Consider the following 14,142-nt stretch of genomic DNA (forward strand, 5'->3'; position numbering starts at 1 on the left):
TTGTGATATTTTGCTCAAATTGCAAAAAACAAAGTCCCTAGTGCAAGAATATGGTAAGTGAAGCTAGATAAGTGGGAAAGGTAAAGGGCTGGAGATTAAGTAATCAGATAGGAGAGGAAAGTGGACCACAGGAGAAAAGTAAGGATGGGGGGCACCAGGGTGAGATGATAGGCAGGTGAGAAGAGGCAAGAGGCTAGAGTGGGGAATACAAGACGGGGAGAATAATTTTTTTTTAAACTGGGGGCGGGGGGGGCGGAAATCAACATTCATGCCATCAGGTTGAAGGCTACCCAGACCTGCATACAAAGTGTTGCTCCTCCACCCCAAGGGTGGCCTCATCATGGCACAAGAGGAGGCCATGGATCGACATGTCGGAACGAGAAGGGGAATGGGAATTAAAATGTTGGGCCACTAGGAAGTTCTGCTTTTGGCAGATGGAGCGGAGGTGCTTGATGAAACAGTCCCCCAATTTACGATGCATCTCACTGATGTTGAAGAGGCTGCAGAGGGAGCACCAGATATAACTTTATACATTTCTCTTCTCATTTTCCTATATTCCCATGTATATTCTGCTCATGCAAAACACATCACCCCAGGAATCTGTTTGGCAGCTCTTCAATGCGCTCCCTGAATTGCATGCATATCCATCCTCAGAAAGGAATGCCAGAACCATAGATAATACTCAGCAAATTTATAGATGATATTTGAGCTATGCCTAGCCACACAGTCATGTGTATATACAGAATAGAGCAGTGGGCTAAGCACACACCCCTGAGGTGCTCCAGTGTTGATTGTGGTCTTCTGGTCTTTGAGGATCCAATTGCAGAGGGAAGTACAGAGGCCCAGGTTCTGCAACTTCTCAATCAGGATTATGGGAATGATGGTATTAAATGCTGAACTGTAGTCAATGAACAGCATCCTGATGTAGGTGTGTGTGTTGTCCAGGTGGTCTAAAGCTGTGTGGAGAGCCATTGAGATTGCTTCTGCCGTTGACCTATTGTGGTGATAGGCAAATTGCAATATGTCCAGGTCCTTGCTGAGGCAGGAGTTCAGTCTAGTCATGACCAACCTCTCAAAGCATTTCATCATTGTCAATGTGAGTGCTACCGGGCGATAGTCATTAATGCAGCCCACATTATTCTTGTTAGGCGCTGGTATAATTGTTGCCTTTTTGAAGCAAGTGGGAACTTCTGCCCATTGCAGTGAGAGGTTGAAAATGTCATTGAATACTCCTGCTAGTTGGTTGGCACAGCTTTTCAGAACCTTACCAGGTACTCTATTGGGACCTTCTGCCTTGCGAGGGTTCACTCTCTTTAAAGACAGTCTAACATCAGCCTCTGAGGTGGAGATCACAGGGTCATCAGGTGCAGCAGGGATCTTCACAGCTGTAGTTGTGTTTTCCCTTTCAAAGCGTGCATAGAAGGCATTGAGTTCATCTGGTAGTGAAGCATCGCTGTCATTCTTGCTAATTGGGTTTCGCTTTGTAGGAAATAATGTCTTGCAGACCCTGCCGGAGTTGCTGTACATCCAATGTTGCTCCAACCTCGTATGAAATTGTCTCTTCGCTCTTGAAATAGCCCTCTGCAAATCATACCTGGTTTTCTGGTACAGGCCTGTGTCTGTACACTTTCCCTTTTGAATGTTTGAAAGGTGTTAGTATTCAGAGGAAACAGAGTGATTCACAGTTAACATTCAGACTCAGCATGGTCTTCGCAAGGAAGATAGTATGTTATTCATTGGAAGAGTTGTGATATTTTGCTCAAATTGCAAAAAACAAAGTCCCTAGTGCAAGAATATGGTGAGTATTATCTATGGTTCTGGCATTCCTTTCTGAGGATGGATATGCATGCAATTCAGGGAGCGCATTGAAGAGCTGCCAAACAGATTCCTGGGGTGATGTGTTTTGCATGAGCAGAATATACATGGGAATATAGGAAAATGAGAAGAGAAATGTATAAAGTTCTCATGGCTCTTTTGACAAGGTGGATGTAGGGATAATGTTACCACAGGTTAGTGTGTGTTTAAAATCATGGTTTAAGTTTTCAGAGTAAGGGCAGAGATGGGAAGGAACTTCTGGAAGACAGAAAATCTTTTGAATTCTCCACCCACCAAGAATGATTATATTCAAAAAAAGTGATAACTTGACTTTTAGACATTAATGGAATTAGGGATACAGGGTCAGTGCAAGAAAGTTATGCTGATTAGCCATGATCTTATTGAATGATGATACCCCTACCATTTAGGCCATGCTGTCTTCTTGCTACTACCATCGGGTAGATGATACAGGAGTGTTAGGCCCCTCGCCACGAGGTTCAGGAGCGGGGCGACACGGTAGTGTAGTGGTTAGCACAGCGCTTTACAGTACTAGCAACTGGAGTTCATTTCCTGCCACTTTTTGTAAGGAGTTTGTACGTTCTCCTGTTACTGCATGGGTTTCCTCCGGGTGCTCCAGTTTCCCCTCACGTTCCAAAGACCTACGATTGGTAGGTTAATTGGTCATTGTAAATTGTTCCACATTTAGTCTTGGATTAAGTTGGGATTGCTGGGTGGCATGGCTCGAAAGGGCTGGTTCTGTGCTGTGTCTCAATAATCAAATAAAGTTATTACCCTACAGTCAGCAGGCTCCTGAACTGGCATGGGCCAGTCCAAAGACCTACCAGTTGGTAGGTTAATTGGTCATTGTAAATTGTCCGGAGATTAGGCTGAGGTTAAATCAGGGGTTGCTGGGCAGTGCGGCGTGACTCGAAGGTCCAGAGGGGCCCACTGCATGCTGTATCTCAATAAATAAAATAAATAACTTAATTTTTTTTGCATGTTGATTGTTTGTGTGTATAGTTTTGTTTCCACAAATTCTATTGTATTTCTTCATTTTCCTGTAAATGGCTGCAAGAAAATGAATCTCTGGGTAGTATATGGTGACATATATGTACTTTGATAATAAATTTAGTTTAACTTTGAAAGAGGGAGTGGGCATGTCGGACTGAATAATCCTTCTGTTTCTTCTGTTATTCTCTGTGTGTGGACTTGGATTGATGGGCTTTGCAACTTTCAGCAGTACAGTGAGAATCTTCTTGCCATATTTGTATCAAGAATAACGTTAATGGATAATCGTGGTTTGTGTATTGTCAAATTTAACTAATTAAATATACTGAGCATAAGTCATGCAAAAATACTAATTACAATTCCTTTCAATTTAAGCTCATGATGGCCAAGTACGAGGAGTTGCTGTCGATGGACTAAATCAACTCACTATTACAGCCGGTGGAGATAAACTAGTCAAATTCTGGAAGTTTAAATCAAAGCAGTTGGTTTATACAACAACGTTAGATGCATCACCAATCACCATTTTGCTACACAGAGACAGGTATGAAATGTGTCTTGTCCAATTGTTTTCTTGAATTCTGTCATAATTTTATATTTCATTATTTTGATGTCTCCTGGAATAGCAATGTTAAAATAGGCTTTTTGGGCTTTCCAGTGATTTTAACTCTTAAGGAGTATATCATCCACAGAACATTAGCATTTCTATCAGGTTTACTGTTTTTCTTGTGCATGTCCCAAAGTGTAGCTGAGCTTAAACTGGATTCAATATTGCCTGCAGTGCTGTCATTTCATCCTGGGGCAGCACGAACCTCTGCAGGCTTTTCCAGCTCTTGGGCTCCATTGAAATCAGTGGGATAAAATAGTTGTTTCGAGAGCGGTAAGAAGATGAAAAGAGTTAGCTATAGTTACTGTTGAGGAGGATAAAATAAGTGAAAGGTGGATCAGCCCCATTCAGCCTTAATCCCTTTTTTTTCAACCAGTGATCAGGTCTCTTGTTTAACGTCAATATGTTCTGTCCCTTATTCACTTAACAACAAAAATTCTTCTAACCTCTTACTATAGATTTAAATAAGAAATCTGGCAGTTCAGGTCCTATCATTTTAAATATATATACAAACCCAATTTCCAGAAAAGTTGGGATATTTTCCAAAGTGCAATAAAAACAAAAATCTGTGATATGTTAATTCACATGAACCTTTATTTAACTGACAAAAGTACAAAGAAAAGATTTTCAATAGTTTTACTGACCAACTTAATTGTATTTTGTAAATATACACAAATTTAGAATTTGATGGCTGCAACACACTCAACAAAAGTTGGGACAGAGTTAAAATAAGATTGAAAAGTGCACAGAAACTGTCATGCTACTGTGACAATTATAGCCACCTGAGCTCGGGAGTACTTTGGAAAACCATTGTCACTCAACACAGTCTGTCGCTGCATCCAGAAATGCAACTTGAAACTGTATTACGCAAGGAGGAAGCCATACATCAACTCTATGCAGAAACGCCAGCGAGTTCTCTGGGCCCGAGCTCATCTCAGATGGACCGAAAGACTGTGGAACCGTGTGCTGTGGTCAGATGAGTCCACATTTCAGCTAGTTTTTGGAAAAACGGGCATCGAGTTCTCCATGCCAAAGATGAAAACGACCATCCGGATTGTTATCAGTGAAAGGTGCAAAAGCCAGCATCTGTGATGGTATGGGGGTGCATCAGTGCCCACGGCATGGGTGAGTTGCATGTATGTGAAGGAACCATTGACTCTGAGGCATATATTAGGATTTTAGAGAGACATATGTTGTCATCAAGGCGACGTCTCTTCCCGGGACGTGCATGCTTATTTCAGCAGGGCAATGCCAGACCACATTCTGCACAGGCTACAACAGCGTGGCTTTGTAGACACAGAGTGCGTGTGCTTGACTGGCCTGCTGCCAGTCCAGATCTATCTCCCATTGAAAATGTATGGCACATCATGAAGAGGAGAATCAGACAACGGAGACCACGGACTGTTGAGCAGCTGAAGTCTTATATCAAGCAAGAATGGACAAAATTTCCAATTGCAAATCTACTGCAATTAGTATCCTCAGTTCCAAAACGATTAAAAAGTGTTATTAAAAGGAAAGGTGATGTAACACAATGGTAAACATGCCTCTGTCCCAACTTTTGTTGAGTGTGTTGTAGCCATCAAATTCTAAATTTGTGTATATTTACAAAATACAATTAAGTTGGTCAGTAAAACTATTGAAAATCTTTTCTTTGTACTTTTGTTAGTTAAATAAAGGTTCACGTGAATTAACATATCACAGATTTTTGTTTTTATTGCATTTTGGAAAATATCCCAACTTTTCTGGATATGGGGTTTGTAATTGTCCACTAACCACCTCTTCTCTTGATAATCTGAGTTTTTCAAGTCTCTTCATATTGTGGCCAATTTGAATTCTCTGTATATCTGGTTGGGATGCAAGGCTACTTGATCCTTTCCTGCCTTTTTTTCATTTCTCCTCCCTTTTTCCTTTCAACCCTCCTAGTCCCAACACTAATCCATCACAATTCCACCTCTTTTCTTGCTGTAACCCCAAATCCTCCTGTCTTTTTAATATTTAGCTTTTTCCTCTGTTTCCATTCTAACATCTGTCATTGCCTTCTCCAAGCTGCAATCCAGATTGGTTCCTCTGCACGGATGCTGCCTAATCTGAATTTATCCAGCTGTTTGTTTATTACTCTTTTCGTATCCATGTTACATTCATCTCTAACTTCTCATTTGATACCATTCATTACATTATCAACACTGTTTAGAGGGTTGTAAATATCTGCAATTGTAAATATCTCTAATGTTCATGATATTGTATGTCACTGTTTTCATAAGTTACAGTTCTGAAATTTATGTTTGTATATCTTTTTTCCTAGTGGCATGTTGGCTGTTGCTATGGATGATTTCAGGATAGCAGTTATGGACAGTGAAACAAGAAAATTTGTGAGAAGATTCACTGGCCATCAGAATCAAATAAATGACATGGTATGATATTATTAATCACTTTGCTGTTGTTAGTTAATTGAATTCATATGTAACACTTACTAAGTCATGTCACTTTAGAGAGCGGGCAGAATGATGACAATTTTTTTCCATTTACACTTTACTATTGAGTTAATGCATCTGTGGCAAGTAGGAATAAATAGTTCATTTTCAGCTTGGGTCATCTTCATATTTTTTCTGGTGTGGTGAAAAATGCCACAGTAATCTTTGCTGCATTCCTGGTTGTTCATCATCTACCTCAGAGATTTGGATGAGGAGATAGATTTCACTATACCAATGTTTTCTGGTGATATGGTGCCAGTATAGGCTGCAAGGTAAGAGAACTATTTTCATGCTGAATGAATGATTAGGGGTGAGGCAAGTAGAAACTTATGAGGTCAGCCCAGTTGGTAGGAAAAAAGATGATAAGCAGGAGTACTTTTAAATATAAGAGATGGAAGGCGTTGGTTTTCATAAAGATCAGGTATCCTTGTATATGAAGTGTTAACTTGCAGGTTCAACAAACCAGTGAGAAGGCACGCAGTATTTTGGCCTTTGTTGCAAGGAAATTTGAAGGAATAGAGGTGCCTTGCTCCATGTAGAGCCCTGGTGAGACTGCACATTAAATATTGTGTCTGTTGTCCTATCTGATAAAAGCTATTCTTGCAATTGAGGGACTGAAGGAAAGGTGTACTCTATTGATCCCTGGATGGTAAGAGTCCCACCTTATATAAAATTACAAGACGGGCTGTATTGTACTGATTTTAAGTGAATGACAAATGATTCTGAAGTGAACAAAATTATTAAGAAGGTTGACAGGGTATATTTCCCCTGCCATGGGTGACTGGAAGCAGGGGTCATATTCTCAATGTAAGTGGTCAGCCATTCAGGATCAAAATGAGAGAAAAGTGCCTTCACCCCGAAGATAGAAAACCTTTCATATTCTCCATGTAAGAGAGCTGTAGAGGCTCATTTGGAGTGTATTCAAGACAGAAATATGCCATCACCATGTTCTTATTGAATGGTGGAGCTGAACCAAGGGACTGAATGGCCTTCATATTTCTTGTGGTGGTGAACTGGAGCTGGCTCTGAGAAAAGGCTATAGTTAAGTGTCCGAAATATTATACACTATCTAATTAATTGGAATGCCGGTTTCCACTATGGAATTTGGGTTTTGTAACAATTTGGTTGGGTTGGACCACTTGATGACCTTGTTTCTGCTTCCTTGAATGCTTGCAGTTGCAATTACCATTTGTGCCTTATCGTGAGATAAGTAGTTGATAGGGATGAGCAGACCTGGGCAGCAGAAACTGAAGGCCCATCTTCAGTCAGCAATGATGGGGCCTCACAGAACTTGCTGATAAAAGGTCTTTTTCCATGGTCTGTGACCATCTGTGATGGTCAAAAATCTTTGTTAACATGAAATGTATTTAAAATTAAAATGTTAAATTATTTTCAAAATTATTCAAACCCAAGTTTTGTAAATTTATAACTGAACTACTCAGATCCACTTAGCTTTTCAGTGAAGGTTGGCAGTCAAATCATTGGAACTTCTCTGGATGTTCAAATAATGGCTTGAGAACAGTGACGGGTTTGAAATGAAGCATATCTTGCCCCTCAGTTCAATATGGCCAGAAACCATCCCTGGACTCAGTGCTGTGTTTGTGGTGCAGTAGTAGAGTTGTGTTGAGGAAATTCTGAATAAGCCAGTGGATCTGAGCTGGCCATCAGCGCAATTCAGTTTGCCAGTTGAGATTGGATTTGATTAATGCCTGGGTGGTGCCCTTGCTAAACCTTTCCATGGTTGATGGATGATTCAGGTTTATTATCACTGACATGTGTTGTGAAATTTTGTTTTGTGGCAGCAGTACAGCGCAACACCAAAAAAAATTACAATAAGAAATATTTAAATACATAAGTAGTGAAAGAGATCCAGTAGAGTTTAAATGTTGTTAGTTTTGTATTGTGTCCACAAAAATGACCAAGGCTGCTTTTGCTCCAGAGTTTTCACCTTTACAAGTATGGCCTCATCTCTGTAAAAATGTAAGATTTTTGGCACAAAGATAGGCATCTCACTGGTGATAATTCCACTCAGTTAAGAATCAAATATTCACTCCATTGAGGCAACATTATAGGGGGCAACCATGATGAAATGGTGGAGCAGACTCAGTGGGCCAAATGGCCTGATTTTGCTCCTATGTATTATGGTCTTGTTGTCAGGACTTTTCTTATTGAAATTAATAAAACTTCCATTGATAGAATGATGACAGCATAAATTATGTTAAGTAATAATACCTGTAATTGTGTCTTTGAAGGCTTTTAGTTCAGATGGACGGTGGTTAATTACTGCTTCAATGGACTGTACAATACGGACCTGGGATCTCCCATCAGGCTGGTATGTTGCTGTACAGTTAGCATAGGACGGTACGGCACAGGTTCAAGCCCTTCAGCTCATTGTGTGTATGTGTCTGTACTTCTCTTTCACTCTTTTCCATTCTCTTCTATATTTCCATCATGGGAATAAGACTCTTGACTATATACCCTCTGACACTCCAGAGTAAACCATCCAACTTTGCTCAACCTCTCTTTATATCCAGTAATTCATAATCCAGGAAACATTCTGCTCAACATCTTCTGCATTCTCTGCAATATAATTGGCTAGTGATGATAAATCTTTGTCAAGGCCTCAGCAATTTCTTTGCTTACCTCTCTCAATAACCTTGCAGAGAACCCCTCCACGCTCTGTGGACTTACCCCGTTAACATTCTTCAATAAACCTAACCCAGCCATCTTCTTGATTTCAGTGTGGCCTAGATTGTTAGCATACCTTGCCCTGATCTTGCTATCCCCCGTGCCTTTCTCCTTGATGAAAGCTGATACAAAGTATCTCGCCCACATCCATTGGCGCAGACACAAATTCACTCTTTTATCCTTGTGTGATCCTACACTGTAGCTTTTAGTGTGGTGCTGTTACAGCTTGGGATGTCTAAGTTCGGAGTTCAATATCACTGTCCTCTGTAAGAAGTTTGTACATCCTTCCTGTGAGCATGTGGGTTCTCTCCGGGTGCACCAGATTCCTCCCACAGTCCAAAGACGCACCAGTTAGTTGGTCATTTTAATTGTCCTGTGATTAGACCAGGGTTGAATAGGAGGGTTGCTGAGTGATGTGCCACTTTGGCCAGAAGGACCTGTTCCATGCTATATCAATGAAAGGTGAATCAATCCTGTTCATCAAGAACATTTTATGGCCCCTTTGATTTCATCTTATTAAACTTTTACATAGGCTTTTTTCCTCCTTAGTTTACGACATCTTTTGTTATTCAAGGTTCTTGCATCTCTTCAGCCACACAATCAACTGCACCATGTTCATCTTTCTGTTATTGCTAGTACGTGACACAAGAAGTAATCTTGAGATTACACCCTAAAGGTCATTTTTTTTTTAATTTTCCACTTAATTCCCTAACTTTTCTTTGCAGAATATTATGTCAATGTAACTAGAATCAATATTGACTGCGACTTCTGTCTTCCAAAATGTCTTGTGCTTCCTCAGATATGTGAGTTGACCCTGGGAACAGACCATCCTGGAATCTTTCTCAGGGCCATAGGAACACCTGTCCATGCCCCTGATTAAAGACTCCTCTCACTATTGGTAGAATTTAATCTACACCACTATACAGCCACTGATCTGGCTGCAGCTTCAATATCAGGTGAGAGGTGATGCTCTTCTTGACCACCACCCCACCCCCAACAGAATTCAAAATGAAATACTTGTTTTAGATGGGGACGAATACAGTTGATTTCTGCCTACCCCTCCTGTCAGTCACCCACCTAGCTAACTGAACTTTTAATATGATCCGTTCTCTAAAACTCTTATTGTAAAACTTATGCCTCCTGCATGCTCCTTGGAATGTCTGTCGGCCACTCTAACTGATCAAAATGGTGTGAGAGTAGCTACAGCCGGACACCCTTCCTGCAGACATAGTCATCAGGGCCGTTAGACTGTTTCCTGATCTCTACATCTGACAGGAGAGGAAAATACCACTCTACTAACCTTATTGCTCCCTTGAATGAACGAGCCAACTTATAAAACAAGAAGTGCCTGACCTTGCCCTTGTTGCCTTCTTATTCTATTTTACAAAAATTTTTGATATTTCGGTTAACTACCAGTCCTTGTTTGGAAACATGGGTGTTGCTTTGAAAGCATTTTTTACCCTCTGTAATCAAGTTTATTGTAATGCTCTTTGGGACAAAACATGAATTACAAATACTTTAGAATTAAATATAATGCTATTTTCACAGTTTCTATTTGATTTTTTAAAATATTTCTCCTGTTCCCACAGCCTTGTGGACTGCTTTTTACTTGATTCAGCGGCTGTCAGTATTACCATGTCTCCCACTGGAGACTTCCTTGCTACTGCTCACGTCGATAACTTGGGAATATATCTCTGGTACGTGTAGGTTTTACGGAATAAGTATACAGCATTAATTATTTGTAAATGTTTCTCCAGATCTACTTTCAGGCATATTGAAATGTTCCAATTATTCCAGTGATCATTAAAGATTTTTGTTAGTTGTTTAAAAGGTTACATGAGACACAGCCTGCGTTTCAATGTGATAAAGTACTACCTGTAATGGAAAACAAAGTTGGTTTTATTTTGTGTAATTACTAATAATACTCAAAGATATTCAATAAGCTTTCAAATCCTACCTACAGTGGCATGCAAAAATTTGGGCACCCTGGTCAAAATTTCTGTTACTGTGAATAGTTAAGTGAGTAGAAGATGAACTGATCTCCAAAAGTCATTAAGTTTTACGCAAGATTAGTGTATTATTTTTGTTTTGTACAATTTTAAGAGTGGGGAAAAAAAGGAAAGGAAATCCATGCAAAAGTTTGGGCACCCCAAGAGATTTGAGCTCTCAGATAACTTTCACCAAGGTCTCAGACCTTAATTAGCTTGTTAAGGCTTGTTCACAATCATCGTTAGCAAAGGCCAGGTAATGCAAGTTTCAAAGCTTTATAAATACCTTGACTCCTCAAACCTTGTCCCAACAATCAGCAGCCATGGGCTCCTCTAAGCAGCTGCATAGCACTCTGAAAATTAAAATAATGCCCACAAAGCAGGAGAAGGCTATAAGAAGATAGCAAAGCATTTTCACGTAGCTGTTTCCTCAGTTCATAATGTAATTAAGAAATAGCAGTTAACAGGAACGGTGGAGGTCAAGTTGATGTCTGGAAGACCAAGAAAACTTTCTGAGAGAACTGCTGGTAGGGTTGCTAGAAAGGCAAATCAAAACCCCCGTTTGACTGCAAAAGACCTTCAGGTAGATTTAGCAGGCTCTGGAGTGGTGGTGCATTGTCCTACTGTGCAGCGACACCTGCACAAATATGACCTTCATGGAAGAGTCATCAGAAGAAAACCTTTCCTGCATCCTCACCACAAAATTCAGCGTCAGAAAGTTTGCAAAGGAACATCTAAACAAGCCTGATGCATTTTGGAAACAAGTCCTGTGGATTGATGAAGTTAAAATAGAACTTTTTGGCTGCAATGGGCAAAGGTATGTTTGGAGAAAAAAGGGTGCAGAATTTTGTGAAGAGAACACGTCTCCAAATGTTAAGCACGGGGGGTGGATCAATCATGCTTTGGGCTTGTGTTGCATCCATTGGCGCGGGGAACATTTCACTGGTAGAGGGAAGAATGAATTCAATTAAATAGCAGCAAATTCTGGAAGCAAACATCATACCATCTAAAAAAGCTGAAGATGAAAAGAGCATGGCTTCTACAACACGATAATGATCCTAAACACACCTCAAAATCCACAATGGACTACCTCAAGAGGCGCAAGCTAAAGGTTTTGCCATGGCCCTCACAGTTCCCCGACCTAAACATCATCGAAAATCTGTGGATAGACCTCAAAAGAGCAGTGCATGCAAGATAGCCCAAGAATCTCTCAGAACTAGAAGCCTTTTGCAAGGAAGAATGGGCGAAAATCCCCCAAACAAGAATTGAAAGACTCTTAGCTGGCTGCAGAAAGCGTTTACAAGCTGTGATACTTGCCAAAGGGGGTGTTACTAAGTATTGACCATGCAGGGTGCCCAAACATTTGCTTCGGGCCCTTTTCTTTTTTGTTATTTTGAAACTGTAAAAGATGGAAATAAAAAAGTAATCTTGCTTAAAGTATTAAAGGAATGTGTCATCTTTAACTTTATGCCTTTTGGAAATCAAGTCATCTTTTACTCGCTTAGTTATTCACAGTAACAGAAATTTTGACTGGGGTGCCCAAACTTTTGCATGCCACTATGCTGTAAGAAACCAAATGAACTAATCAAATGAGTAAAATTCATACTTGAAAAAATTTAGCCTATCAGTGTAAGAGAACAATTCAAAATAACTCGGGGGGATGATTAAAATTTTACATTGTACCTGTAGATGTATACTTAACCAAGAGATCAGAAGTGGTATTTTTCCTGAGTTGGTGTCATGTCATCGATTTTATTGAAGGATATTTAAGTATATGATACCATTTCAACATTTGTAGATCACAGAGGATATGAAGCATAAAACAACTAAATCAGCAGACTCCACTGTATTAATATAGTGTGCAAATGCCATAAAATACTATGAATGTCTGCCTTTTTAAGTTATTAGCTCTGATTATGTTTCAGAATTTGCACCAGGAATTAAACAATGAACCACCCTCAGGACCATAACCCTATCTTGCATTTGTAAATTGCCGCTCTGAAGACGCAGTTAAAAGTAGTCCAGCTGCAAGCTCATTTTTTCTCTCGTATTCAGTCTTGGGAGCAGGGACATTCTGTATCACTCTGCTAGGCCAATTTAAAAGAACAACACCTTGGCATGCTGCAAAGTTGAAGAGTTGTTAACCTGAAATGTCAACTGTTGCGTCGTGGATGCTGCCTGACCCATTACATACTTCTAGTATGTTGCTATTATTTCTTGCATCCTATCCTGGACGGAACTTGTCTCTTGCATAATCCCCAAAGATGGTTCTTGACCACACATATGAAGCCAAGGTTGTTTTGAACACCTTGAGGAATCCTTGTGGTTGGCAGGTTCACTGTTTAGCTCCATTTCACCGTGTGGTTCAGGCCAGCGCTGTATCATTGGCTGACCTGTTTTCCATAGATCTGTAGAGAAATTTGAGAGGGTGTACTTGACTTGCCAACTGTTAAATGGCATGAACTCATTCAGTGCCGGAAGTCAGGGGGGACTGTTGGGCACCCTGGTTACTAATTTATGCATCCACAATAACGTTTGGTTGGTGAGGTCAGATGAGATTGCCAGATTTCAGATGCGTTGTGTCAAGTGGTCACGACCTGCAGAGCTATGGTTCTTCCAGTGCCTCATCCTTTTTTTTTGGAAGTGCCTGCTCTACTAATGGTCGGTCAGGTCGTGCGTCATGTTAGGGTGCTGCTTACTGCCCCCCCATCTCTTCCCCTCCCCCCCCCCAAATAAAGGATCTTGAACGCCCCTCGATGACTTCTATTTTCCCTAACACCCACATGGGACAATAATCACCCCAGTTGAGAATCACTGATCTATAGCTATTTCAGATCGAGTTACAATAAAAGCTACATCCTTAGATGTAACTTTTATTCAATTGTTGGAAAGAAGTAAAAACACAATCTTAAGGGGTGTTTGGTTGCTCCTGTATTTGTCTTTTCTCATTCAGCTAAAGCTGAATCAAGTTGGATTTGACAGGATGCCTGATTAAGGAAGAACAGTTATTTTTCATATCTACAGAATATTTATATTCACTTAAATGTGGGAGTGACACATAGAAGTGACCATACTGAAATATAATATTAAACTTGTTTTTTTCTGTAGATGGAAGCACATTTAACCACATATGTATTAAAAATGAAGCAGGGTCATTCTATGCTTGTGTTTTACCTCAGTCAACACCTCCAAAGAGTTCTTAGCTATTTTTTGAAAATTGTTTGCTCTGTTTAAGCGCAAGGGTTGACACAGTAAAAAGAAATTCATTGTGAAGTATTATAAGGTATTCTGAAGCACAGTATCATGTTTCTTTTTAAACGAGGTATGAAATTTAAAGAACTGTATATTAATGGGCAAAATAGATTCTTTGAAACAAGAACAAATTTGTAAATATTTAGGGAATTTGGTTCTGTTAATTGGGATTCATGGTGAATGCTAATGTCTTTTTCTCTTTCTTTTCCTTAGGTCCAACAAAACACTATATAATATTATTTCCCTTCGTCCTCTTCCTGCTGATTATCAACCTACTGTAACGATGCTTCCTGGAGCGTGTCAACAAGAAGGTTTA

At 40.0% G+C, this 14,142-nt stretch overlaps 1 protein-coding gene across 1 annotated transcript in view; it reads left to right on the forward strand.

The window, feature by feature from the left end:
• wdr36 (WD repeat domain 36) overlaps positions 1-14,142 on the forward strand; it is a 78,298-nt gene that overhangs the window by 52,058 nt on the left and 12,098 nt on the right. Inside the window, exons 14-18 of the mRNA XM_063068641.1 lie at positions 3,199-3,364; positions 5,730-5,838; positions 8,151-8,230; positions 10,176-10,283; positions 14,040-14,137. Coding sequence (XP_062924711.1) covers positions 3,199-3,364; positions 5,730-5,838; positions 8,151-8,230; positions 10,176-10,283; positions 14,040-14,137 — 561 coding nt within the window. The remainder of the gene's footprint in view (positions 1-3,198; positions 3,365-5,729; positions 5,839-8,150; positions 8,231-10,175; positions 10,284-14,039; positions 14,138-14,142) is intronic.

The sequence above is a fragment of the Mobula hypostoma genome, chromosome 16 (assembly GCF_963921235.1).
Source record: "Mobula hypostoma chromosome 16, sMobHyp1.1, whole genome shotgun sequence".
Lineage (NCBI taxonomy): Eukaryota > Metazoa > Chordata > Chondrichthyes > Myliobatiformes > Myliobatidae > Mobula > Mobula hypostoma.